This window comes from Streptopelia decaocto (assembly GCF_964273445.1).
Source record: "Streptopelia decaocto genome assembly, chromosome: 2".
NCBI classification, from domain to species: domain Eukaryota; kingdom Metazoa; phylum Chordata; class Aves; order Columbiformes; family Columbidae; genus Streptopelia; species Streptopelia decaocto.
Window position 1 is genome coordinate 74,997,435 of NC_138655.1, and position 25,647 is coordinate 75,023,081.

General features: G+C 38.9%; 2 protein-coding genes across 5 annotated transcripts in view; one reads left to right on the forward strand and one right to left on the reverse strand.

Moving 5' to 3' along the window:
* MTRR (5-methyltetrahydrofolate-homocysteine methyltransferase reductase) overlaps nt 1-4,402 on the forward strand; it is a 29,472-nt gene extending 25,070 nt beyond the window's left edge. For all 4 annotated transcript variants that reach the window (XM_082045305.1, XM_082045302.1, XM_082045304.1 and 1 more), the window contains 3 exons: nt 1,291-1,383; nt 1,470-1,649; nt 2,881-4,402. In XM_082045305.1, coding sequence (XP_081901431.1) covers nt 1,291-1,383; nt 1,470-1,649; nt 2,881-3,025 — 418 coding nt within the window. In that variant the 3' untranslated portion in view covers nt 3,026-4,402. The remainder of the gene's footprint in view (nt 1-1,290; nt 1,384-1,469; nt 1,650-2,880) is intronic.
* The window catches only part of FASTKD3 (FAST kinase domains 3), a 225,900-nt gene that overhangs the window by 33,019 nt on the left and 167,234 nt on the right, over nt 1-25,647 (reverse strand). The gene's annotated exons all lie outside the window — the stretch shown is intronic.

Sequence of the window (25,647 nt, forward strand, 5' to 3'; positions counted from 1 at the left end):
CTGACTGTATGTAATATCCATAGTGGATCTGTAAGGAATTGGGTGAATAAGAAACTAAATCCATGTGTTGCTGGTGGAAGCCCTGAAAGTGCTTGGTACTTTTTAGAAACGGTGTTGATTAGCTGAACTTTAATATTCAAAATCAATTTCCTTCAGAAATGGCATCTATATTAAAAGCCTTGGCATGCTAAATGTCAAGCTTTCTCTGGCATTCCCCTATTTCTGTGTGTTTACAACATTTTCCTGTTTTAAGATCAGGACCTTGGCACCTGAAACCTCAGCTGGGCAGTAATCTTGGGGTTTGTGGGTTTGTATTTGAGGGAAGGTAGATCCCTTTTTTCTTCCCCTTCTATTCCAGCAGCATAATTTTGCAAGGCAAAGAGATGCTTGTTCAAAAAGTGACAGGTACCTCTATGGCCTAGAGTGTGTAAAAACATGATTATTCATAGGAAAAGAAGAATGGGAAGAATGACATATTTGAATGGGTATGGTTGCACATTTTTATAGATAACCAACACATATCATTCCTATGTGACTCATTTCCTCCAGCAAGATAATGGAGTTTCTTGCATCCTTTAGCAATTATTTTTAAACCATTTTGTTTGAGAGAAAAGTGAAATTTTGACATGATATTTCTGACTCCATGCTTTAACCAAATCATTATGTACAATTTTTATTCCTTAATTTTAACCACCAAATATGCCTTTATCTCTTGGAAGTATTTTGCATTTTCATAGCATTTCATAAGTGTGTGATCAATGAAAAAAAAAATCTCTCTCAAAATATAACTAGAAAGTTGCAGCTAAAACTCCTATAAAGTAACACCTTCAGCATTATTTCAAGAAAATGCAATAACTCTTCTGATGATGTAGTATTAAATAGATTGTTATTCATAAAGTCTTGCAGGTTTCTACAGCTAAATGGAAAGTGTGCTAAAAATGCTTTCTGCAGAGTTTTCCTGGGTGTTTTTACAGGGCTTCCAATGAAGCATAAAGGGTAGTGATTTCTTTTTTCAGCAGTCAGGATTGTTTTATGAGATGTTTGGAAGTGTCAGTCTTTACTATTCCAATGTGAAACTGTGGCAAAAAAAACCCCAAAACCTTTGAAGTTGATTGATTTTGAGTGGGGCCAAAAGTGAGAACTCAAGAAAATCAGAGAAGGGTTTGACTGTAATTTACCTTATGCCATTTCACAGTTCTGCCAATACAGAGGTTTATTAAACCACTACTTTAAATGAGAATTACGTTATAGGCATTTTAGATTATTCACTTACTTTTTTGATCTGTTTAGGCAAAAGCTCAGAGAGGAACACACAGACTGGGAATTTGGAGAGACATGGCTGTTTTTTGGTTGTCGGCATCAAGATCGAGACTATCTGTTCAAGCAAGTTCACTATTTAACATTAATTTCGTATTCATGAGAGAATGTGTATCCCGGAGTCATTAATAACAGTTTTTATTGCCTTTCAGAGATGAGCTCAGATGTTTTCTTGAAAATGGCACATTAACTCATCTTAAGGTCTGTTTCTCAAGAGACTCTTCAACTGCAGAAGTAGCTTCGCCTAAATATGTACAAGAAGTTGTCAGGCTTTATGCTAAGGAAGTTGCCAGAGTCCTGCTGCAAGAGAGAGGTTACTTCTATGTATGTGGGTGAGTACAGTGGAGATGGACTGTCTCAGAAAGAATGTAGACTCAGCAGATATTTTTTTGAAGGTGGTTTTCAGGCTTCATTCATAGAATGTCCTGAGTTGGAAAGGATGCACAAGGATCATCGAGTCCAACTGCTGTCCCTGCACAGGACAACCACAGTTCACACCACAGTTCACACCATGTGTCTGAGGGTGTTGTCCAGCCTCTTCCTGAACACTGTCAGGCTTGGGGCCGTGACATCTCCCTGGGGAGCCTGTTCCAGTGCTCCACCACCCTCTGGGGGAAGAACCTTTTCCTAATGTCCAACCTAGCAGAAGTTTGAGGCTTTAGAAAGACTTAGTGCTGTCTGAAAGAAAGGACCAACATGATGCTGAAATAGCCTTCCTGGAATGCATGAATTTCATCACTATGTCCATTTTTTCCAATGCAGCGTTGGAAGCGTGGCTTGTAACCACATAGTTCCACTGGTTTCTTTTGTCACTTATTATTTCCTTTTGTTTTGTAGTATTCAATTAAACTCTAGGAGGTTTCAAGCTAATAGATTTCTCTTGAGAAAATGAGATACTTGAATGCATGTGATGATAAACTGCACAGCTGTGAGATAGCAGCAGTCTTGTGCTGCGTTCCAGGCTTGGATGGGCCAGAATGCTAAAGCTCCATGATAATAATGTATTTTAAAGTAGGAAGTTTTATTTGTAGATGCTGACATACCTAGAGGTATGAGATTCTTAGGAAGTTTGTTGTTAAATAAACAAACAATTTGGATATTGAGCCCAATGTCAATACTTTCTGCTCCAGGAATAAATGTCAGCTATTTGTATTAAAAATAGCATTATTAATAAGTGAGTGGTTTGTGGGTTTTGGGTTTGTTTTTTTTTTTCTTTTGAGGAGGGTGCTGTTTGTGAGTTTGTTTTTGTTTTGTTTTGTTTAATATTGGTACAATGTGGTGATATAATAATAAAAAATACTTCAGCAGGTCCAGTTGTCCCTAAAAGAGAACAATTATTCAGTGACAGCTCAACTAGGGTTCTGTGATTTTTTTCTTATAAATAACAGCACGCTGAAATCTTTGTAATCTCAGTGAGAATCTTGCCGTACAATATACAAGCTCTATTTGTGTTTGCTTTTTTTCAGTGCCTCTTTTCCAATAGTATCCTGCCTATTGATAAACGGAACAATACACTATAATTCATTTTCCTCCTGTTTTGTTGTTTTGTTTTGTTTTTTTCAGAGATAAGAAGCACATGGCTGATGGTGTAAGTGATGCTGTAGTGGACATTTTAAGCATAGAAATGAAAGTTGACAAATTGGAAGCAATGAAAACCTTGGCCATGCTTCGAGAAGCGAAACGATATTTGCAGGATGTTTGGAGCTAAATATTTGTAACACGAATGATTTTGTTTCACACTCATGCTTTTGATGAAAAGTTATTGTCAAAAGTACTATCTGTAGTCACACAAATCTGAACTTTTTCTATTGACCTTTCAAACAGGAATATGAAACCTTTTAAATGACAAGCCAGGCTGCCTTTTGAAGCATATTTTTTTAATGATGTTACATCATGGACTGTCTCAGTGCCTTGATTCTTTCATTTTAAGTTTGGGTTCACATAGAAAGTAAAAACTTCTGCACTTGTACAAGTGTAATTATATGTTTATTCTATGTCATGTATTTTTTCCTATAATGTACACATAAATAAGCTACAGAGTAAATATGACGTTGCATACTAATCTGTGCAACATCAAATACATTACTGACTTGCCAAGATTTATTTGAATGTGTATTGGGTTTGTGTGGCAAGGTTTTGGTAATGGGGAGCTACAGGGGTGGCTTCTGTGAGAAGCTGCCAGAAGCTTCCCCCATGTCCAACAGAGCCAATGCCAGCTGGCTCCAAGATGGACCCACCGCTGGCCAAGTCCCAGCCCCTCTGTGATGGTAGCATCACCAGTTAGCATCCCTGGGATAACATAATTAAGAAGGTTAAAAAAATGTGTACATCTTTGACCAGAGGAAGGAGTGAGAATATGTGAGAGAAACAACTCTCCGGACACCAGGGCCAGTCAAGAAGGAGGGCAGGAGGTGCTCCAGGTGCCGAGCAGAGATTCCCCTGCAGCCTGTGGTGCAGCCCATGGTGAGGCCAGATGTCCCCCTGCAGCCCATGGAGGTTCACGGTGTAGCTGAGATCCACCTGCAGCCCATGAAGGACCCCACTCCACAGCAGGGGATGCCCAAAGGAGGCTGTGACCCTGTGGGAAGTCCACGCTGGAACAGGCTCCTGGCAGGACCTGTGGGCCTCGTGGAGAGAGAAGCCCACATTGAAACAGGTTTGCTGGCAGGACTTGTGACCCCGCGGGGAACCCACACTGGAGCAGCCTGTTCCTGAAAGGCTGCACCCCATGGAGGGGACACACACTAGAGCAGTTCATTAAGAACTGCAGCTCATGGGAAGGACTCATGTTGGAGAAGTTTGTGAAGAACTGTCTTCCACGGGAGGGACCTCACACCGGAATGGGGGGAAGAGTGTGAGGAGTCCTCCCCCTGAGGAGGAGGGAGCCGCAGAGACAATGTGTGATGAACTGACCACAAACCCCATTTCCCATCCACCCTGCAGCACTTGCGGGGAGGAGGTAGAGAATTCAGGAGTGAATTTGAGCCTAGAAAGAATGGAGGGCTGGGGGGAAGATATTAAGATGTTTTATCTCCTATTACCCTACTCTGATTTGATTTGTAATAAAACAAATTCATTTCCCCAAGTTGAGTCTGTTTTGACTGTGATGGTAATTGCTCTCTCCCTGACTTTATCTTGACCCACCAGCCTTTCATTATATTTTCTGTCCCCTGTCCAGCTGAGGAGGGGAGCGACAGAGCGCCTTGGTGGGCAGCTGCTATCCAGCCAGGATCAACCCAGCACCACAAGTTTGTCTAAGAGCAGTGCCGAGTAATAACTCTTAGAATAATGTGTAGAGCTGCCAAGTGCTCAGATAGAATAAGAGATGTATCAAAGACAGAGAGATATGAGTTTGTTTACTTGTTTTGGTGGTGTTTTTTTTTATTGTTGTTGTTGGCTGCATCTACTGTTAAGTGTTAAGTGCAGATCTGTCCTGCTCTTAGGGAGATTCATGAGACAAAAGGATTTTTCTCTTCCTTGCTCAACAGAAATAGCTGAGCCGCAGGATGTTTCTTCTGTTGGAAGTGTCTTCCTCACTTGACCCTTTTTTCTTTTGTAATAATTTTAATGTATTTTTCTTGTGCTTTCAGATTTTTTTTTTTGATAGCACCCAGCAGTGTTAATTTGTTTCCGGTCAGGTTTTAAGAACATTTACCAGGCAGGTTATATTGTTCAGTTTTTATTCAGCTGGTTAGATATGATCAAGACAGAGAAAGTGTTACTATTCCAATATAATTTTTTAAAAAATCCATTTCTCCTTGTTAAGTGTTCTTCCATTTCCTGCTTATTCCTTGCATTCATATTGCTGCATAGGGCAGGAGATGTGGAATGCCAAGGAGTCAGTGGCATCTGCACACATTTTATGTGAGCTCTTGCATTAGCCAGTGGCTTACTGCACTGTTAGTTAATTGTAAATACTCTGAAAATCCTAACTTTTTTGAAGCCATCCCCGAAGGAGATGCAAATACTTCTCCAGTGTTTACATTTTAGGCTGCCTAATGGCAGTTACTGGGACAAAGATGTGTTGTCATATAAACCATACGGAAAACACACACTGTATGTTTTACCTAAATGTCATTATGTATCCTTACTAGTACTGCTTCCCGGATGACAGTATTTCTGTACTGTTGAGGATAGAAATACTTTGTCAGGTTCCCCGCTTGGCTAAAATAGTGCCCATGGTGGATATATCATATGCCCATACCTGAAGACTTTGTGCGTATTAAAACCTTTGTCAACACAATGTCATAGATAATTTTAAATGTATTTGACTCAGAAATCCTCTGTTTGAATGGACAACTTCAGCTGCAGCCGTCTGTTGTTCTAAATTCCACTTAAATAACCATTTTTGTTCAGTCCATTATTCTGTGGGTGATCTGGTTTTGGTTTTGTTTTTTTTTTTTAAAGAACTCTCATAGCAGATGGGTATGAAATGACCTGCCTAAAGCTCTGCTTTGAGCTTTATGGTTCACATGAGGTCATGTGCTTGCAGCTTTTCTCTAACGCAAATATGGATATTCTCATTGCATATTTACGCATTTAGCAATTTGGTATGTTGATGGTCTTGCACAACCACTTTATTATTGTGTCCGTTTCACTGGATGTCCCTTGTATAAAAGCTTGGTGGTTTTGTTTGTTGGTTTGGGTTTTTGTTGTTTTGGGTTTTTTTTTTTGGTGGAGGGTTGGTTTGGTTTGGTTTGGGTTTTTTTTGAGTAGCTCTGCCATTCTCCATCTCAACCAGACTGATTCAGATTTTTTCCTGCTCTTCAAATGGAAACCATATGTTTCCAACACTTCATCTGAGTTGGGGAGACCAAAACCAAATCCAGTAGTGTGATTTAAGAGATGACATTGATTATATAATAACTAACAAAAGCATATTTTCAGTATTGTTTTCTGTTCTGGTTTTTAAGGTGTAACAAAGGAATAAAAGTGGGAGAATCACGGCATGGCTGCTGGTAATTATGGGAAGAATATTACATTACTAAAAGTTAGTGTCTACGAGCCCTCATTGCTTATGATGATGCTTATCCATGTAGAGGAATCTACATGGGCAGAATGGTACAAGCAATTGTTTCAAATCTGAAAATTGAGCTGATCAATACAATGTTTTAATGTAAGAGCTGTAGAGTACTTTAATGAATCTTGAGAGTTTGCTCTCCAGTAGAAGAAAATGTGTAAATATAGAAAAGTGCTCAGTATTATTAGAGCTGCCTATCATAAAGGAATCAAAAGACTTTGAAATTGATGGCTAAAGCAGTATGTCAACTTGTTTAGTCTCAAAACCCTATTCAAGTGTTTCATTTTGAAAAAAAAATCAGGTTTTATAGAAATGTAAATTACAGTCTTTAAAAGTCCATTCTGCACCTCTACAAAGTACATTCACTTTCATTAGCATTTGAATAAATGGTCCACTTCTGGTGGAAAAGGTTCCTCACATTGACAAAGCGCTCAAAGCCAATTGTGCTGATTAAAAATAAAGTTCTACAGTTGGTTTGAAAACAGCCATTTTGTAAGGCTCCATCTGTCAGGACTATTAATTTCTAATCTGCTTATAAGTTTATTGCTTAGATGATCGAATGGATTTCTTTAACTTTTTTTTTTTTTTTTTTAAATATATTTTATTGTAACTTGTTAGAAGATCGGCAGGGCTGTTCCCAATACTTTCTCCTCAATGGCGACTAAAGAAGTGAACAATGAGGTGGACTGAAATCTGTCTGAGCTGCTGGTCTCCAGTGGTTGTGATTGGCTCACTTGGATGCCAGTCACTAGGGGGCTGCCCCAGGGGACGATATTGGGTCCAGTCCTGTTTAACATCTGTCGAGGGTTCAGATTGCAAGGAGACAATAAAACCCTGGCAGATGTATTTTTAACCCCCTCTCCCCCCCCACTTCCCCCTTTTGCCCCTCCCTCTCCCCCCTTCCCACTCAGGACAGGTGATCGGGAGGGAAAGAAGGACAGAGAGAAGAGAGTTGGAAAAATTAACAATGTTTTACTAATGCTACTAATAAGAATAGAGAAAATAATACAAAATATACAAAACCAATCTTGAAAGTCTCAGCAACTGCAGAGCCGGCACCCAAAGTCTTGGATTGGACTCTGCAGCCAAGTGGAGCTGGATTCAGTCTGTCACTAGGCCTCAGTTCGCAGGGACGACTAGCAAGGTCCTCTCCTAATGTCGGCCATAAATAGAAGGGAAAAAGCAAAGGCAAAAGGGAAAAAGGGACGAGATCCTCATGATCTCCCACTTTTATGTGAAGTATTCACGTGAATGGAATGTTATACACAGTTGGTCAGTTTCTCGGTCACCGGTTTCTTATTGCCCCTCTTGCAAGATGTCCATCCATGCTTATCAATAAGTTTGCATTCCATTGCTAGGTTTACCAAAACATGTGTCTGGTTCTCCAGGAAAATGCAGTTAATATGAAGGCTTTAGCTGACAGGCAAAATTCACTGAAAGAGAAACTTGTTTTTAACAAAACCAGGACAACATCTTTATTAGTGGCCCGTACAATGGGGCAGAGTGCACACTCAGCAAGTTGGCAGATGATGCAGAACAGGGGTACGGGAGTGGTTGATAGACAAGCTGAGTGTGCCACCTTTCAGAGAGACCCTGGCAGGCTGGAGCACAGAGCCAGCAGGAATGTCATTTGCAAGTGACCTTTGCAAGTGCTTGTCTTCAGCTCAACTGCTCACGTCTCTCCTATGGAGTGTAGTTTCCCCCGGATAGAAAGCCTCTGACTTGAGCTTCAGACAAGGAAAAGATATTCCCCAAGGAAACCTGCAAATGAAAAGCGAGTCCTCTAGAGATTACTCAAAGCTTGCACTATACGGAGTTGGAGCCTTTGATGCCTTGGATATATACAGCATTGTGTGATGGTCCGTGGCCTACATTTTGTTTTCCTGACACTTAATTATTTCTGAAATGTTCAGTATTACACATATTTGCAAAGGGTGAGGCAGGGGAGGGGAATTCATGGACCACTGCTGCATTTTATCTAGTAGAGCCATTTCCCTTTCCCTGATGTTTGCATTAAAAATGATCACATTTTTTTCCTAACAAAACTTTATGTTGAAGTTCAACAGTATTTTTCCAGTATAACATTTTCGGCAGAATCTTAAGCACTGGTATGTGACTAAACATTTGTTTTGTGTTCCTGCTTTGTTTTGGGCCCAAGCCAGATTAATCTCTTAAAAGAAAATATTCGAGGCATGGTATGAGTGTCTGCAATTCCGTACATCTGGGCAAGTTCATCCTCAGCAGAACTAAATTAAAAACAAACTGGTTGACTTACTGTGAGTCAGGCTGCAAAAAAAGGTGCGTACAGGCTTCAGCAAGACAAAGTACACATGCCAGCTGGCCTAATAAACCAAGTTTTGTTTTGTATTTTTACTGTTGGGCTTGTGCAAATAACGATTACATTGCTATTTTTTGGGTTGTGTGTCGAGGCTCTGCAGCACTGGAGGATAGTCAGCTTTGATCTGGACAGAGATCCAGGTGATTGTAAGTTTCAGATGATCACTTAGAATTAATTTTCTAATGCATCTGAAGAGCATGGTTAATACTTGTAATGTTAATATGCAGGGTACACAACTCTGGAAGTTTGAAATAGAAAGTACATGTTAATAGATGGCTAAACCTATGGGGTCTAACCCACAACACACTGATTTGAAATAAGGGACTCACAAATTCTGAATGCGTGTGTTCCTGTCAATGAGGGATTCTGTACATTCTTGTATTTATGACCTGGTGATGGCTGAATAGTAAAGTGAACTGTTTCACAAGTTGTTTGTCATCCCCTTGTATGTACAGCATGCCAGTCCATGTTTTATCATATAGTAAGATAGCAATTAAATTATTGTTAGGACTTCTGGTTCATTTTGCCAAAGATCTCCATGGAATTCTTACTCTCCTCACTGATGAGTTACGGTTACTTGGGGCAACACAGTTGTTTTGAATTATTTTCTCTTTAAAATCCATAAAATCTCCAAAAATATATAATTCTTGTTAAATAACTAGTTTTCAGATTTTGTGTAGTTCTGAATATAAATGTGAACCTCTGTAAATCAAGGTATTTCAAATGTCTTACAGTATTATGCATATTTTAATTTATCTCATGTTGTGCGTTCCTTCATCATCAGATTGCACAAACCCCCACCTTGCATCTTAATTCTGGTATAATACCTTAGCGTCAACTCCCGCTGTTAATTATACGGAAAAGCCGGACTAAGGAGGTCTTTTTCTATAGTGTAAAAATGTGGAATCTTTGAAAAGTTTTAGCTAATTTCTCTTTCTGTTTTCTTATTTTCTTTCTTTTTTCTTGCACATTCATGTATACGTTTCTGTCATTTGCATGTTTTCTGTTGCACATGCATGTATTCCTCTGTTAATCTCTTCTGTCTCCTCTGTATGTACTTGTGGCTACATTCATCATGCTAGAAGGTATCCTGTTGGTAGTTTGGATATCTGCATTTGAACATACCTGCTTCCAAAGGTGTTTCTGCCCTCCTGAAGGTATCTCATGTTTACCATGCATTTTTGTGTTTCATGGCAATAATTCCAATGGCAACATTTGGGCTGGAATTTTGGGAGTCAGGAGTCAGCAACAGAAGAACTTTTTTGTACCTCTTGCTGTGTATTTCAGAAAAGATTGCTATAAAATTCCCTCTTTTTTTTTTTTTTTTTTTTTTTTTTTTAATAGGGCAAATACTTTATTTGTCTCTTAATGAAAGGATTCTGTGCCTCCGAACTCTTACCAGGAAAATTCTGCACATTGTGGTTTGCTCTCTGCAGAGGATATGCCCTTCTTTTTCTCTGACAGACCATTCAGAATAGAGATGGAAATATTATTGTTTACCACCAATACTTATGAACTAGTGAATATGGTGCAGATAGTCATGTCAACCTTTGGGTTTATTTAATTCCAGCTTCAAAAACCTCCTGTCAAGGGAAACCAAAAATATACATGCATAATGTACATGCCTCCAGCACTGGTTGTGTGTAAGATGACACAAGAAGAGTGTGCATCCTCTTTTTCCTGTTCTTGTTGTCACCCAGGTGGGGGGTGTGTCTGGAAATTGGGCAAGCCAGCAAATAATCAATGATCAGCGTAGCATATGCAGATATCTGATGCTGTGAATCTGCCCATGGCATATGCACCAGCCTTTCTTTGAGAAAGGAGGAGAAGGATCATTAAAATGGGAATAATGTATCTGAAGAGTCACAAGTATTAGTTTTCAGTATACTTGGTTTTTGTTCTCAGATTTTTGTCTCCTTGCTGCATGCTGGGGTTGAGAAGATTTCCTGATATGTGATTCATTGCTTGCATTGTTCAGAGTGAACACAGTGGCTTTCCTGAGGCAGACTGCCTGGTTTATCTCTGCTAGCAAACTGTAGCAGAGGAGTAGAATAAAGGCAGTTCTGCCAGAAGTGGACTTGCTTTCTGAGGAGGCAGAGGATACTTGCGCTGCTGTCAGCTGCTGTGGACTCTGCTGCCTTGCAGACAGCTTTAATCTGTAGTTGAAGTTAGATAAAAATTCCACCCAAGTCAGCAATATGGGAAATGTGCTACACCAACACAATCACCTGCTCTGAAGGCTTTCTGGCCAACTTCTGTTTCGTGGAGATCTAGTGTTTTGGAGAGTGGCATGTGCATCATCAGCCTTCAGTGAACTGGCATCTCCAGGAGAGTGTGTCCCGCAGCGTGTCCCCATGTTGCACACTACTGAGTGTCTCAGCAGTGCCCTCCTGTGCTCCTCAAACACTCTTGACCTGTTACACGAAGACCACATCACCGGCTGCTCATTGCCAGGGCCCTGGGCAGCTGCAGTTCCAGAGAATACGTTTTGATGGTGCTCATAATACCTGCCTTCTATAAGGTGGGGAAGGATGAAAAGGGCAAAATGGTTTTGGAGATGAAAGGCTGGGTGATGTTAAAAGAAGTTGTCATAATTTTAAGGGTGAAGCATAAAAGAAATCCGTTGTGTCTTTATTTCAGATGATCAAACACATCATGTGTAGGGTCTCATCCTCATTGTGTCACAGTGAAGAATTATTGCTATGATCCATTGTCGCCTCTTGTTTGTGTCCTGGCTTAGCTAATACCTGACATCTAATTTCTGCAAATTTTTACATTCAGTCCCTTCCACTTACCTGCCATTACCTGTATATTCCTCTGCTCTCTTCCAACAGTTTTATTTTTACCAATTGGATCAGAGAAAGAATACAAGAGCTATAGCTAGTTTTACTCTTTTGATTTTTGTGGCTTTATTCTTTCCACTATTCTTGCTAATGTGGACATGCCTCAAGAACATTGGTACCATACAAACAGAGAGACAACCAGAGAGAACACACAAAAAGAGATACTCGTTGTGATGACCTTTGTAAGGAGAGTTGAGAGTATTACGACAATGTTCAGAAGTAAATAAAAGATCACTTTAAAAGAAAACAGTAGGAGAGAAAACAAAATGAGACTGTCCATTGATTTAAGTTTAGAACAATTTTAGAAGAGCTGAGAATGATTGCAAAGTCTAGAGTCTGTTTAACAAATTTAACCTCAAGCACTTCTATTTATCTTTTTTTGGCTGGTAGAATTAGCTTCATTTCAGAAGCAATGACAGATAGACTTCTTGATTTATGATATATTTTGGCTGAGGCCTGAAATAGCCTCTTAAAACCCTTGTAGCAGAAATCTGTTTTATTGACCTATAGGAGGACTGATCTTCTACGGAAGATAAAGCAAATTCCTAGTGTAGCCACAAAGCCACATCTTACAAAAGAGATACATCAATCTCGATGGTCTGTTTAATTTTCTTTTTAAGATATATAATCTTTCGTAGTGAAACTGCTGTTAATAAGGTGTCAAAACCAAAATAAAACAAAAAGAGATGGAAAATGTTTTTAAAACATCAACTTGCTTTTCAAAACTGATGGGTTTGTTCTAGTCTTGGATTTGTGCTTCTTAGTATGGCATAACTGTAGTGTTTATGTTTTTGGCAAGTGCTACAACTAAGAAACCTGGCAGTGAGAGAGGTTGGGAGATGGAATTCTGGGCCTGGCTGAGCTTTAGTTTGGTGGAACCATAGGAACATTGGTCCTTCTGCTCTCCCAAAGATAAGACACATACCAGACCTTGGCAGGATTTTTCAAGTGGGCTTAATTACTTATACTTCTAACTGTCTTGGATGCATTTAGAAAGCTGACCCTGCCCTTAGCATCTTAGCATTTGAGTTTATTTTATTATCTTTTATTCTCTTTACCACCCACTAGTTCTCATGGCTTTGCTGTTGTATTTAAATATGTGTTAGATTTATTTTTCAGCAAGAACAAACAACAAAGGAGGATTTTAGAAACATTTCCCATTCATGTGGAAATGGTGTCAAGAAAGGCAAAGGTCATCAGGAGTTTACACTTACAAGGCATGCTGAGGGCATCAAGGAGACCCCAGATTAGTAACAAAAGGTTGAGCAAAGCAAACACGGCCCATTGCTGAGTAGGGTAGGTGCTCTCATGCCATTTGAAACACAGAGGGTTAAGATACTCAGTTGCTGCTTTGCCTCAGATTTCACCAACAAGGTCATCCAGGCCTTCTGTATCTAAGTGTTATGGGTTGACCCTGGACAGCAGCCAAACACCGCACAGTGTCTCTCTCCCAGTGGGCCAGGAGACAGAGTAGGAAGAGTAAAAGTGGAAAAACTCACCAGGAAAAACAGTTTAATAAGTGAAGGAATGAAATTGGGAAAAAAACTCACGGAACAGTGGTAAAAAGGCAATTGCTCACCACTTGCCCAGCCAGTCTCTGGGCAACGGCCTTGGAAGACTGAGTGCCTGGAAGCAACTTTGCAGAAGATGACACGGGGGTATTTATAAACCCAAGCTAAATATGAGGCAGCAGTGTGCCCTGGCAGCAAATAAGTCCCAATGGGATCCTGGGTGGTGTTAACAGCTAGTAGGCTGAAGGAAGCAACTATCCCACCTTACTCAGAGCTCGTAAGACCACATCTAGAATACTGTATCCAGCTTTGGCCCCCTTAATACAGGGAAGACTCTGTTAGGAGGACCTAATGGCAGCTGTCTGATGCTTATGACTCAGCAAAAAGATGGGACCATAAGTTTCAAAGTGGTGCTACTTAATGGGAAGACAAGGGGCCTAATTTAAAACAAATGAGGTTCAGAAAAAACACACGGAAAAGTTTTTGCACTGTGAGGAGTGTCCTGCCATGGATCAGGTTGCCCAGAGAGGCTGTGCAGTCTTTGTTGCTGGTTTATTTCAAGATTGGACTGGGTAAAGACCTGACCTGACCCTCCTTTGACCTAGAAGTTTTACCAGAATCTTGCTGAGATGCTTTCCGACTCAAATTATCCTGTGATCCTATGAACATCGTATAAATCACATAGTCAAAATTCATCTTTATGTCTGAACATCAGGCAGCTACTCGAAGCAGGGATATTCCCTTTCACTATACATGTGTTGATTTATGCAGCATAACGGGAGCTGACCTTGCTGTCTTGGCAGGGTAGCACGGCACATTCCAGCAAGAAAGGAAAGGACAAAGCCAAAGAGCTTTGAGGAACTCTAGCAGCCAGGAGATACTTGAGTTTCTCGAGTGGCAAGACATGATTGATCTGTTGACCAGTGTCACTGTTCAGTCTCTGAAAAGGTGCTCAGTTTGGAGTTCACCTGAAGCTTGATCTGTTTGCTATGATGATGTACAAACTGGGATGTGTTAATAAAACTTCTACTGATAGTTTGTAATGAAATGTAATGTGAGAAAAATAGAGCATGATGGAGGTGACTTTGGATCCCTATCAGGATGGGGATGGAATTAGCTATGATTTTTCTTCCACTATGAGATAAACAGTTTGCTGAAGAGTACAGATGTGCTACTAGCTAAACCAAGCATTTTTTCTTCACAGAATACCTTATGTAGGGAATTCCACAATACCAGAAAAAAATAAGCTTTCATCTAGTTTTAGAAAACCTCCTGAGTGCCATTAGATAGCTACAGACCATCTGTACCATGTTTGATATATGTTTGCAGGATTGCACTGAGGCAAAACAGCAAGGCACAATATCAGTTGTTATTATAAATAAAACGTGTACCCACCACGCAAAAGCAATTGAACATTTAGTCTAGTTATCTACATTTATTGCTTTGTGTGTGTGTGTGTGAAAAACAATAAAAAGGATTTTGTATGTGCATTTGTGTTGCTTTGTTTTTTTGAATCCGATCAGTAAGGATCCATTGCAGGTTAGGTAAAACCCATCTAAGAAACTGTTAAGGTAATATAATGTAATTTTCTTTGAATGAGGAAGACAACTTGCCTGATTTTTCCATCTTTTTGTTTTGATGTTTGAGAAACAAAAATGTAAGGGAAAAATGTGAGGTATGAAATTGAATAAATGGCGAATACCTCATGTTTCTTTTCTGAGTTTCTGTATGTTTGTGTCAAGGCGAGTAGGTCTGGCGTGCTGTGGTTGCAACAGGTAGTGCTGGAGGCAAGGCTGGCCATCAACCGGGGTCAGCTCTCCAGATCACACCTAACAAAGAAAAGAAAATCTGAGTGTTCATTTTGGTTTTGGAGTAAAGTGTCTTCAGATTCTACCTTGGAGAGATGTTCCCTTTATCTACAAAAGACAAAAATCTGCAGATTTTATTAGTGCCCTTAAGGGCGAGTATTTGAACCATTTTACCAGGGAAACTGGAAAATAACAGATATCCTGTATTTTACTTGACCTCATTTTTTCTTTTTTTGAGAGAAAAAGTGATGAACTAAACAGGTTTCCTGATGATGGGAATTTTTAATTTAGTTGGGGCTGATGGTATAATTTTTACTTGACATCAGTACTTGCATGTTAACATCAGAAGTCCATGGAGTTCTTGCTCTGATTCCTAGATAGTAGGAGCCCATTAGGTATAACCACATAAAAACGTATGTGCAAAAATTGTATTTCTGTGGTATAGAGTGAGTTGGTATTAAGTCTTCAGAGAGCAAAAATGTTACTTATCCAGGCTGCAGCATGAGAGGCTTCAGGAGCTGTAGTTTGTTTTTTGTTTGACCTGGTCTCCCCCAGACTGCTCAGGCTGGCTGAGAGACTGCCACCAGAAGAGGACACACTATTGTGTAAAGTTCTGGTGAAGGTGCCTGGAGCTCCTTGAGAGCTGAAATAGTCTGTCCTGGCCTATCTAAGCTGATTACTTGGTGCAGCCCTTTCACTTTGCAAGATCATAGTTTTCAGTGAGATTACCCCAGAGACAGATAGAAGAAAAAAACAGTCATCAGTCATTAGCCTTCATTTATCTGGCCACCAAAAACCACAGCCACTTCTGTTCCCATGCAGGGGGAGAATAAATTTGCCCATGATGCCAAAATTTCCACTTTTTAAGTAATGAAGAACTGTAGTGTGCCTGAATCCTCTTCCCTGGTTTTGAATGGGTATTCTGTCTGTTTATCTTCAAAAGCATTTTCAGAGCTCTGTTTTTGCTCTTAACAGGAACTCAGCACTAGAGTCTTTTGCAAGCAACAGTGTTAAAAGCAGCTGCTGACTTGTGGAAGAAGTTTCTGCAGAAGACCATCAGAGGAAAAGTTTTCAGTCCTGTATCTTTGGACATAAGGGAAAATCAGATGCTTTCTGCCTGTGAATAAAAAAAATACCAAGTAAAAAAAAACCCACAAAGACCCAGTTATATTGGATCCCATTATCTTCTCAGCTATAGTTTTGGATGATACATGAAGATGCAATTGATGCTGCCAGAAAATCAATAGACAGTTTACAGAGAGAAGCACCTTATTCAGGAGTATATATAGTTTGAGAACTGGAAAATAAAATTCCAGGATTTAAAATGTATTCTAGTTTTACTACCTGTAAATAGATCGATTTATTTTATTGCCAAGTATAAATGTTGAGGTTCATCTGCCTTCAGAAACTTAATCAGTGTAATGGTAATAGTTTTGTACAGTGTGAGATTCTGTGGGTTTTGTGATCTAGGAAAGAGAAGTTTTACACGTGTGTATCCTTTTTTTTGAAAGCAACATGCTCAGTTCCTTGAAAAATAAGAGTCTGGGCTGAGACCCTGAACAAAAATTGTCCTTGAAACACAGAAATGTTCACATAATCTAAACTTATTTAAATATGACTTGATAAGTTAAGTGTTCTCAATTATTTTCAAAAATATAGATTTGGTGGTATTAAGAGTAATTGTTGTGGTAAAGCTTATAAAGCTGCTTTCATTCACATTTAGGATAGGAAAAAAACATGCTTAATATTTGGGAAAAAAAATTGCTTTTGTGAGGGTAGGAAGGGCTAAATATTTGTATGTATGTAATGGAAACAAAGCAAAAGCACACTTCTAAAATATACTAAAACTAGCTAAAATTCAAAATTTGAGTCTTGGCACTTAATAACATGAAGACATCCATCAACTTTGCATTTATTTATTTGGAGTTTCTTTATTACTTTCATTTTTTATGGCAAATGTATTAGTAAATGACATTTTCCTCTTTCTTATTTTCTCATTATATTTTTCAGGCTCTGTTTAAGCCAACACTGGCTAATTAAGCATCTTGATCTGTCAGTTAAATAATGAGAAATACTTTGCACGCAGTTGTAATCTTAGCAACGTAAAACTCAAGTTGATCTGTTTAAAATGTGTGTGAAACCCGATAAATTAAGTAATAACATTTCCTATCCATTAAAATATAAAAAATGTAACTGAATGGGAGACTAACTCATTCAGTTATTACACCACAGTGCTATTCTGAAAGCAGTCATTTTTGCTGACTGACCCAAAGCTTTAGGCTTCTCTTTGTCTCCTTGATTTTTCCCTCAAGTGCTCCATGTAAATCCCAGAATCTTCAGGTGTCTTTGAAGTGGCTACTGTCACTTTAGCAGTTGTAATGTGAAAAAAGGTCTTTTGGACATTCAGTCATACTATTCTAGTGAAAAGCTGAGTACGTCATGGAAAGCAGCATCTCCTACAGTTTTCTTTCACTCAAGGGATCAGTGGACAAATTTAAGTGTTAAAGGAAAAGCCCTTCCTGATTCCGATTTCTGCTCTGAGGTCAAGGCTTCAGCTTGAAAGTCTTAAGCTGTCATTTCTTCTTAAGGGTTTTCTTCTATTCAGAATTACTCTTTGAAGGCTGTCTCCTTCATAATATCTTAATTTGGCTTCTGGAGATAAAGGGGAACTCTCATTCTTTTCTCTTTCATAAGAGATATTGGCAACTGTGTGTTGCATGGCACCTGAATCGGACCCATTTCCCAAAAACAACTCTTCAGCAAATCTGGATACAAATAGCTGTGACAAATCTGATTCCCTGAGTGGACACAGCCTGCTGCTTATTCTATTTTCATACTAGCCATGTATATGGTATCTCATCCAAAACCACGTATCTCAGTTTTGTGTTATCAGACTTAGAGCAAGTGATTGATAAGGACTGTATGCTTTCAACTTTTGATGTCTTTTTGATTTTCACAATTGCTACATACTGCAGAGGAACAACAGAACTGAATAAAGTGAATAATAAAATAACAGAGAAGGAAAATACCCAGCAACATAAAACTTCCCAAACTTTGCAGAAACTTGTCTCCTTTTTGCTAAAAAATTGCTTCACAGGTATTCAAACCAGTAGTAGTCTCGTTTTTTTTTTTTTTGCAAAATAAACTATTTAAGTTAGCATAACATGTTCCCGTACTTTAGTTTTATTCTGTATTTCTCCCAATGCACAAGGGATTTAGTGAATTAAAATGACTTGCAAATATTGGCAGTCAGGTCTTTGTTTTTTCAGCTTGCATGCCAAATGTTAGCAGGATTCAATTCAAAATGATTGAGATAATAATCTCTTTCCTTGTAGCATGTTACTTTATCTGGCCTGTACAGCCCATTTTTCTCTCAGTCAGGTTACATGCTGTGGAAGCTTTCAAAGCAGATAAAGAATAAAATACAAACACTGACTGATTTCTTTGTACTTGTAGCAAGTTTAGCCTTGAATAAATATTCTCAGATTTAAATGGTTAAGTGCAAATTTTTAATTACATTTCTATTACAAATATGTATTAACCTGAAAATGATAGGTCCCATTTTTTTTTTCCAAAGGAAATGCACATAATAGTTTTGAATTGTACTCAAACTGAACTGTGAAACCAGTTTCATTTTATATTATAAAGAATGAATGAAATTAGTTTGATTTTGTATTATATTTTCATGCAATTCTTTTGTATTTGTAGCTACATTTCAGTAAAATAGTTCATTAAATTTAGTGAGACTTGCTTTTGTGTTCAGAAGATATTATCTAACAATGTGCTCTTCTAGAACCACTCAAAGGTGTTTAATCTGGTGATTCCCTGTCGTGGTTGAGATGGACAAACGACATAGACCAAGTTCTTCCAGGATTAAAGTAGTAGATGCCATTTATTGCCACAAGTCCATTTTTATACAGTTTTACCAGTTCATGTGTCTCTTCACTATTGGTTACAAATTACAGCAGTAACATCTCATTGGCTAATTTTGCTATCATCAATGTTACTCTTTTACTCCCTTCTCTCTCACGGGTACATCCTTAACATATCCGGATACTCCTTTACTCCCATCTCTCTCACAGGTAGGCCTTCATATCTTCAAGGCTAATTTCTGTTCCCATGCCCTCTGTCAGCGAATCCACGGACCCACCGTAGTCCCACATTCCCTTTCCAACATTTTTTTTTTTTTTTCCCCCACATTGAAATAAGGCAAGACTGGGAATTCTTGGTTGGAAGACCTTATCTGAGGGTCTCCAGTCCAACCTCCTGCTCAGAGCACTCCTATCACCAGCACTACCTTAGGTCACCTCTGGCGTTGTCCAGCTGAGTCTCAACAGCTGCTAAGATACATCAAATAACTTTTCAAAGTTTAGATTTATGTTTCAAATTCTAAAACTATTACAGTTATACAGAGAGAATTAATGGAAGAGAGTGGAACATGGTCTCTTTTTAATAAATTCTGGTTTAGTTTTAGAAAGTTACACAGCTTTGCTGGTGGTCTTCAACCAAATTATTCAAGATCTGTTCTAAGCCCTTCTGAAATCTGCAAGCATCAGGGAAAAAGAGCAGACCTGAGTGCAGCCACTGCCGCTGGCTGTAGGGTCAGTGGGAATTCTCCACACACGTATATTTCTACCACAGAGTCTGCACTGAAGGTGAAACACCTTGTGGAAAAGTGTCAACACCCATGAAGATTTCAAAGGAAATTAAGTATCTTTTTGTCTTGTTTCTGGCTGGTTTGGCTGCCTGCCTCTTTGCTCCTCAGCAGGTCCCACGCAGGCTGTTCTAATGCAAGGTTTCCAGATTCTCTTTAGAACCAAAATAATGTATACCAGAGTTTCACTTCCATTAGATTTTTCATTGAGACTGCTGGCATTTCACCCTCTCTGCTGGATGGATTTGTTTCAAGGTTTGCAGGCAAGCAGGAATTGCTATCTAGATCAGGTCTTGATCAGAGCTTCCGTGGGCTGATCTGCTTTACAATATCTGTGAAATCAATTGAAAGGGCAAGACGAACTCCTTTCCTGTAGTTTGTGGTGTTCTGCCTCTTCTCAGGCATGGAATAAACACTGGAAAAGTTGTGCAAGATGGGATGCAGAATAAACATTGAATACACTAAAGTGTAGGCAGGTTACAGGTGTAATTTTACACAAAGCATAATTCTAAGCGTTTGAAACTGGAGATATTTTTGAACCTGATGAAAAAGTGTACTTCTAGGTATGTTATTTAGTTGGTAAAAATGATGGGTAAATTAGTAAATTAAAGAGTCTGTAATATTTGATGTGTCTATACTACTTACGACACATGATTTCTTGCCTGTCTCACTAATAATCAGAAGAGAGATTTATGACTGAAGATCTCATTATGTGTGATAACTTCCACAGTTTTAATATTTAAACCTGTCCACAGTGACTTGATTTATATAAAGAGCTGGTCTTGAAAGTATTGTTTATTATTAGGAAATAATCTTTTCTTCATGTCTATTTTATCACCTGAATTCCGTCTTGTTTCTGTCAATATTAGTTTACATTTTGTAATATCATGTTTTTCATACATGTCAGTGTTTTTACTGCATAATAATAGATTTCCTCTACTTAAAAGAATAGCAATTATTGCAGAATAATCAGCTGTTTTCATCTCTTGTTAAACCAGAAAAACATTATCAGAGAATATGGACAGGTTCAGAAATTGCCCCTTTTACTCCATGACAAAGGGGGAGATAGTAAGTACATTAAATCAATACAAGTGAAGTTTTTGCAATGGAAAGGATGACACTTCTTTTTGCAATAACACTAGAAAGAAGCATGATGGAACAAATGGTGTGACAGCCTGTTATCAGCATGTCAACACTTGCAAACTTGTTTCCGGTATTAGGACAATGTGATTTTCTTGGATGAGCTCTTTCTTAGGTAGCGTGTGCAGAAGTAAATTTTCCATGTCAAATAAAAGCAGGTTTCTTTTAAGTCATTGGACACTTTTTTTTTTTTGTAAAATGCCAGTTTATCCTCAGATCTCCCTTTCACAACTGATTTATTTGCAAATTGTCATATCACATCATCTGAAAAAGTTTACTGGGAAACATCACACCAGAAAGAAGCAGAGAACCTGTGGCTGCAGAGATATCAGTTCTCACCCACATCAAAAGGACTGTAAAGGGACTCTGAAGGTGTTTGTGAGTAGTCAGCATAGATTTATGAACCCGAAATCATGTCTGAACAACCCAAGAGACTTCCAGAATGAGATGACTGGCTTGGGAGAGGAGGGGAGAGCAGTGGACTTTGTTTATCTTGAATTTGGAAAGGCTTTCAACATTTCCTCCTATAACATCTCTCTCACACACAGTGAGGGAGAGCCAGCTGAACAGCTGGGCTCAGAGAGTTGTGATCAGCAACTCAAAGCCCAGCTGGGTTCCAGCCACTGGCGGTGTGTCCCAGGGGTCAGTGCTGGGTCCAAACCTGCTTAACATCATGGATGACCTGGACAATGAGGCAGTACACTCTCAGCAAGTTGGCAGATAATGCAGAATCAGGCCAGGGGGGTTAATGGTTAATAAACAAGATGAATGTGCTGGCTTTTAGAGGCACCCTGACAGGCTGGAGCATGGAGCCAGCAGCAATCTCAAGAAGTCTGGCAAAGGGGAATGCCAAGCCCTACACATGGGAAGAACAACCTCAAGAAGTTTAACAACAGGAAATATGAAGTCCTGAGCAACGGGAGGAACAACCTCATGCACCAGCAGAAACCAGGGGCCACACGGCTGGCAAGGAGCTCTGCAGAAAAAGACCTGGGGGTCCTGATAGACAAGTTGATCATGAACCAGTAGTGTGCCCCTGCTGCAAAGAAGGCCACCAGCATCTCAGCTTGCATTAGGAAAGGTGTTTCCAACAGGTCAAGGCACATGATCCTTCCCCTCTGTTCAACACTGGTGAGATACATCTGGTCTGCTGTGCCTGGTTTTGGTCTCCCCAGTGCAAGCAGGACATGGGCATACTGTAGAATGTCCAGCAAAAAGCCACAAAGGAATTGGTGTATGTGCCATAATAATAACAACATAATGATATCTTATGTGCATAATATTTTTTATTTATTTTGTTTATTATTTCCTTTGATTTATATATTTACTTAATAATTTTACTTAAAAAATAAATGTTATTGTGTAAAATGATAAAATATAATGACAAAGCGAGAAGGTAGAAATCACAGGGTTTGGTGGTTTTGTTTGTTTTTTGTTGTTTTGTTTTGTTTAGTTAGCTAGTTTGTTTGTTTAGTTTGGTTTTGGTTTGGTGGTTTTTTTTAACCTGTATTTGAGAACTGATTTGGCTGGGAAGTATGATATTACCTCTTTTTAAATTCAAGGAATTGTGAAAGTTTTCAGTGTTTTGGAAAGTTAAGGGGGTGAGCATGCCTTAAGAACAACCATCACACAATCTCTAAAAACTGAAGCTGTATGACATGGAGTTTGATTTTAGAATGAGCTGATATTACGTCAAGATTGAGGACATTATAAAATAGTTATGAAAGTGAATATTTCATTTTTGTGATATATAGTTTAAGAATAATTTAAAATCATGTAAATATATTGCCTTTCTTTGGAAGTCTGTTGGTAAAGCAGTTCAGAGAAAACTGGGGAAGCATCAGGAAAATGAGAGGTATAGCCATTAAAACTCAAGTTGTGCCCTAAAGCCAAGTGATAAGCTTCAGCTTTTCCCTCAGATGGCAGCTAAAAAGAAGCAATACAGTTTTAAGACAGAGGATCCCACAGGCACGGCTCAAACTTATCAAAAGTGACTCCTTGACTTCTCCTGTCCCACCACAGGTAAACAAATAAAGTGAATCCTAAGCTAAGTGACCTGCTTCTGGCAACACTCACTGTCTTAGGCCCACACTCTAGCGACAATGTTTCAGTTAAAAGATCCTAACATAACTGATTTGTAAACCATATGAACAACCTTGTCCCAAAGAAATAACCTGTTTTGTCCATTTGTGATGAATTGCTGCAGAAGGGCCCCTTTACAATTATGCACTTGCATAAAGAATGACGCAAAATTAAAGAGTCATTAAAGACTTCTTCATGATGTGCTAGAAAAATCTGACTTGGTATCTGTTTGTGTAACCTGTTGATGGTACAAGATTTATCATTTGGCCCTTCTGCGTGACAAACATGCAAAAATAGATTAAACCATTGCTTTTCTGGAGACAGAAAGCCTCATGATCTCTGAGACTTGTTTTCCCTCCCTTTCTGGGTCCCTGTGGATGTAGTTTACTCACTGTTAAGTCTGTGGAAAAATTGCCACTGTGTAGTGACAGTGGTGAGCAGCTGGTGGATGCCATTGTGCTTACACCTTTGTTTGTGCAAGCACCACTCATTCATCTGCTCAGATTTACATTTTGATACTCGTCTCTTTTGCCACACTTTTTCAAGTTTCTCTTAGCCTGGTCTCTCATTTTTCCTGGGTAAAATTACTGAAGCTGGTTATGCTCTGCTTCATGAGCAGCAGCTCTTCTGTGCTACTTTTTCATATCTAATCCAAAAGTGATGAAGTGAAAGAAGTTCCAAAAGGACAGGATCTCAATATAAAAGTAGAAGCTGTTGCAGAACAGGCTGAAATATTATTTATCTAGTGTATAAATGAAATCCCTAACACGAGCTTCACCCACATGCCACATTTTTCATAGATGATGATCTGTTGTTTGTTGGAGATAGTTTAGTTTACCTGGTCCTTTCATGAGAGATTTTCCCAGCCTGAGAACTTACTATTTAAAAATACAAAATCTGTCACATTTCATTTGACATCTATCTGTCTTCCTCCCTTTATCTAAATTAACAACTTGTTTGAATGACTTATTTTTTTTGGAATAAGCTTATCCCTATGTACAGAGACTTTATCAAAGCACATCATGTGTATTTGTATTAATGGGATGATTTACTGGTCGGATTTTCTGTTCAGTGCCAGAGTTCTCTGTCTCCACTGATTATTTCTGTCATCACATAATTACTTATTTATTTTTTGGCTGACCTTTTGTAGGCATTTTCTTTCGTAAATAAGTGTCAGTCAGGAGAATCATGACTTGCAAATTGCATAGTCCTTCAGTACTTACAAGCCATCAACTGTTGATGAGTACAGAGAAATCATGAAAGAAAGACTGGTTTTGTGAGTAGGACTTTTGTACAGGACTCAGAATGTCTGTTTTAATTTGTGGTTCTATCACACACCTCTTATGTGGCCTCTGGAGAATTGTGTTTGTTTTGAATTCAAACTGTATAAACATGATAATGAGAATTCCTACACTTTGTATTTAACCTGCTGTTGCATTACAGCCTTTCTAGAAGATGCTATAACTTTTACTACAGTAACACAATGTCTAGAACAGCGGTTTGTGATCACCTTTTGGTCCACATTAGCACAAAGAATACTGTTAGAAGCAACGAATCATCCCCCTTTGAACATATGAACATCATCCCATTGAACATATGTTCAATGAAAAATAATCAATGGGCCTGCTTATAGCAGAGGTGTTGCATTGTGTTCTAGAGTCACACACACCAGCAATTTGTAATTTCCTATAATTTATCCAGAGGATGGGTCTAAGAATCAGAGAAAGACAGTGAAGAAAACATTTCTTCATCTGACTCAATAACCCATAAAGGTTGGTGAAATAGATTTGTGTCTGAACTGGCAACCCTTTCTCAACCCTTTGTCAGGGACAATGTGCTATCCCCTGAACCAGAACAATGCTGTAGGTGTGTGGAATGAGTGGAAGGCTGAAACAAGTCCCTGGTGCACCAGTTTGCACAGAATGCCTACAAGGTTTATGTACATTTCATTAAAATTATACCCAATGTCAGAAATCCACATTACATGAATTATCAGTCTTATTATTAACTAGAATGCCTCTAGAAAGAAAAGACTCTAGTATCTACTTACACTAATTTCATCTGAAGCTTCAGAATGAGACTGAATCACATTATACATATTTTTTTCCTCAGAGAATATGAATAAAGTTGCATTTGTATTGCTAGGAATGCATTGTTTTAGACACAACTTGTAATTTCTGACTTCTTGGGGAAAGATCTGCAAATTCAAGCAGGAAATTAAAAAACCCCAAATCATTTCACCTTCAAGTTACTTTAAAATACTTAATTTGGCTGGTCACATCCTCTGCATTCAGCAGCTGTCAAGAGCTAACTTCTAGAAAAGTAATAAAAAGGCTGGACAGTTATACCATCCCACACTTGGGTAGAATATCCATTCCTGACCACTGAGGTTAAACAGTTAGCATCTGACATGATGTCACATCCCTGCATCCCTTTCTTGTGTATTCACAAACAGCAGTAATGATCACTGGGGTTCTGCCCAGTTTCTCCAGAAAGTGAGAATTCATGCTGTTCTTCCTGAATCCAAAGAAGTCCCTAAGGCTGTTTGTTTAGCAGATCATTCAAAACATTTCACTGGAGAAATGTATTAACTATGCAGGCTGAGAATAGGGAAGTTTTACACACAAATCAATTCTGACAAGCATGAACCAGAAACAAACGCTCACGTTAGTTTAATATTCCACCCTGGCAGCCCATATGGAGAGCCAGCAATCACTTGACTGGCTTGGACTATTGGAAAACGTCAAGGAATTTTCAAAATTTGGCACCACTTAGTTCAACTGCAATTGTTGACAAGGCAGGACTTGGGCCCTGGTGATTCCTGAAGGAGTTTCTGCACAAAAAATCATGGTAGAATGAAGACTGAAGCACTTATAGATCTAATTTAAAAGTTGCAACTCTAAATGGTGTAATATCCAAGACTTCAGGCTGTAA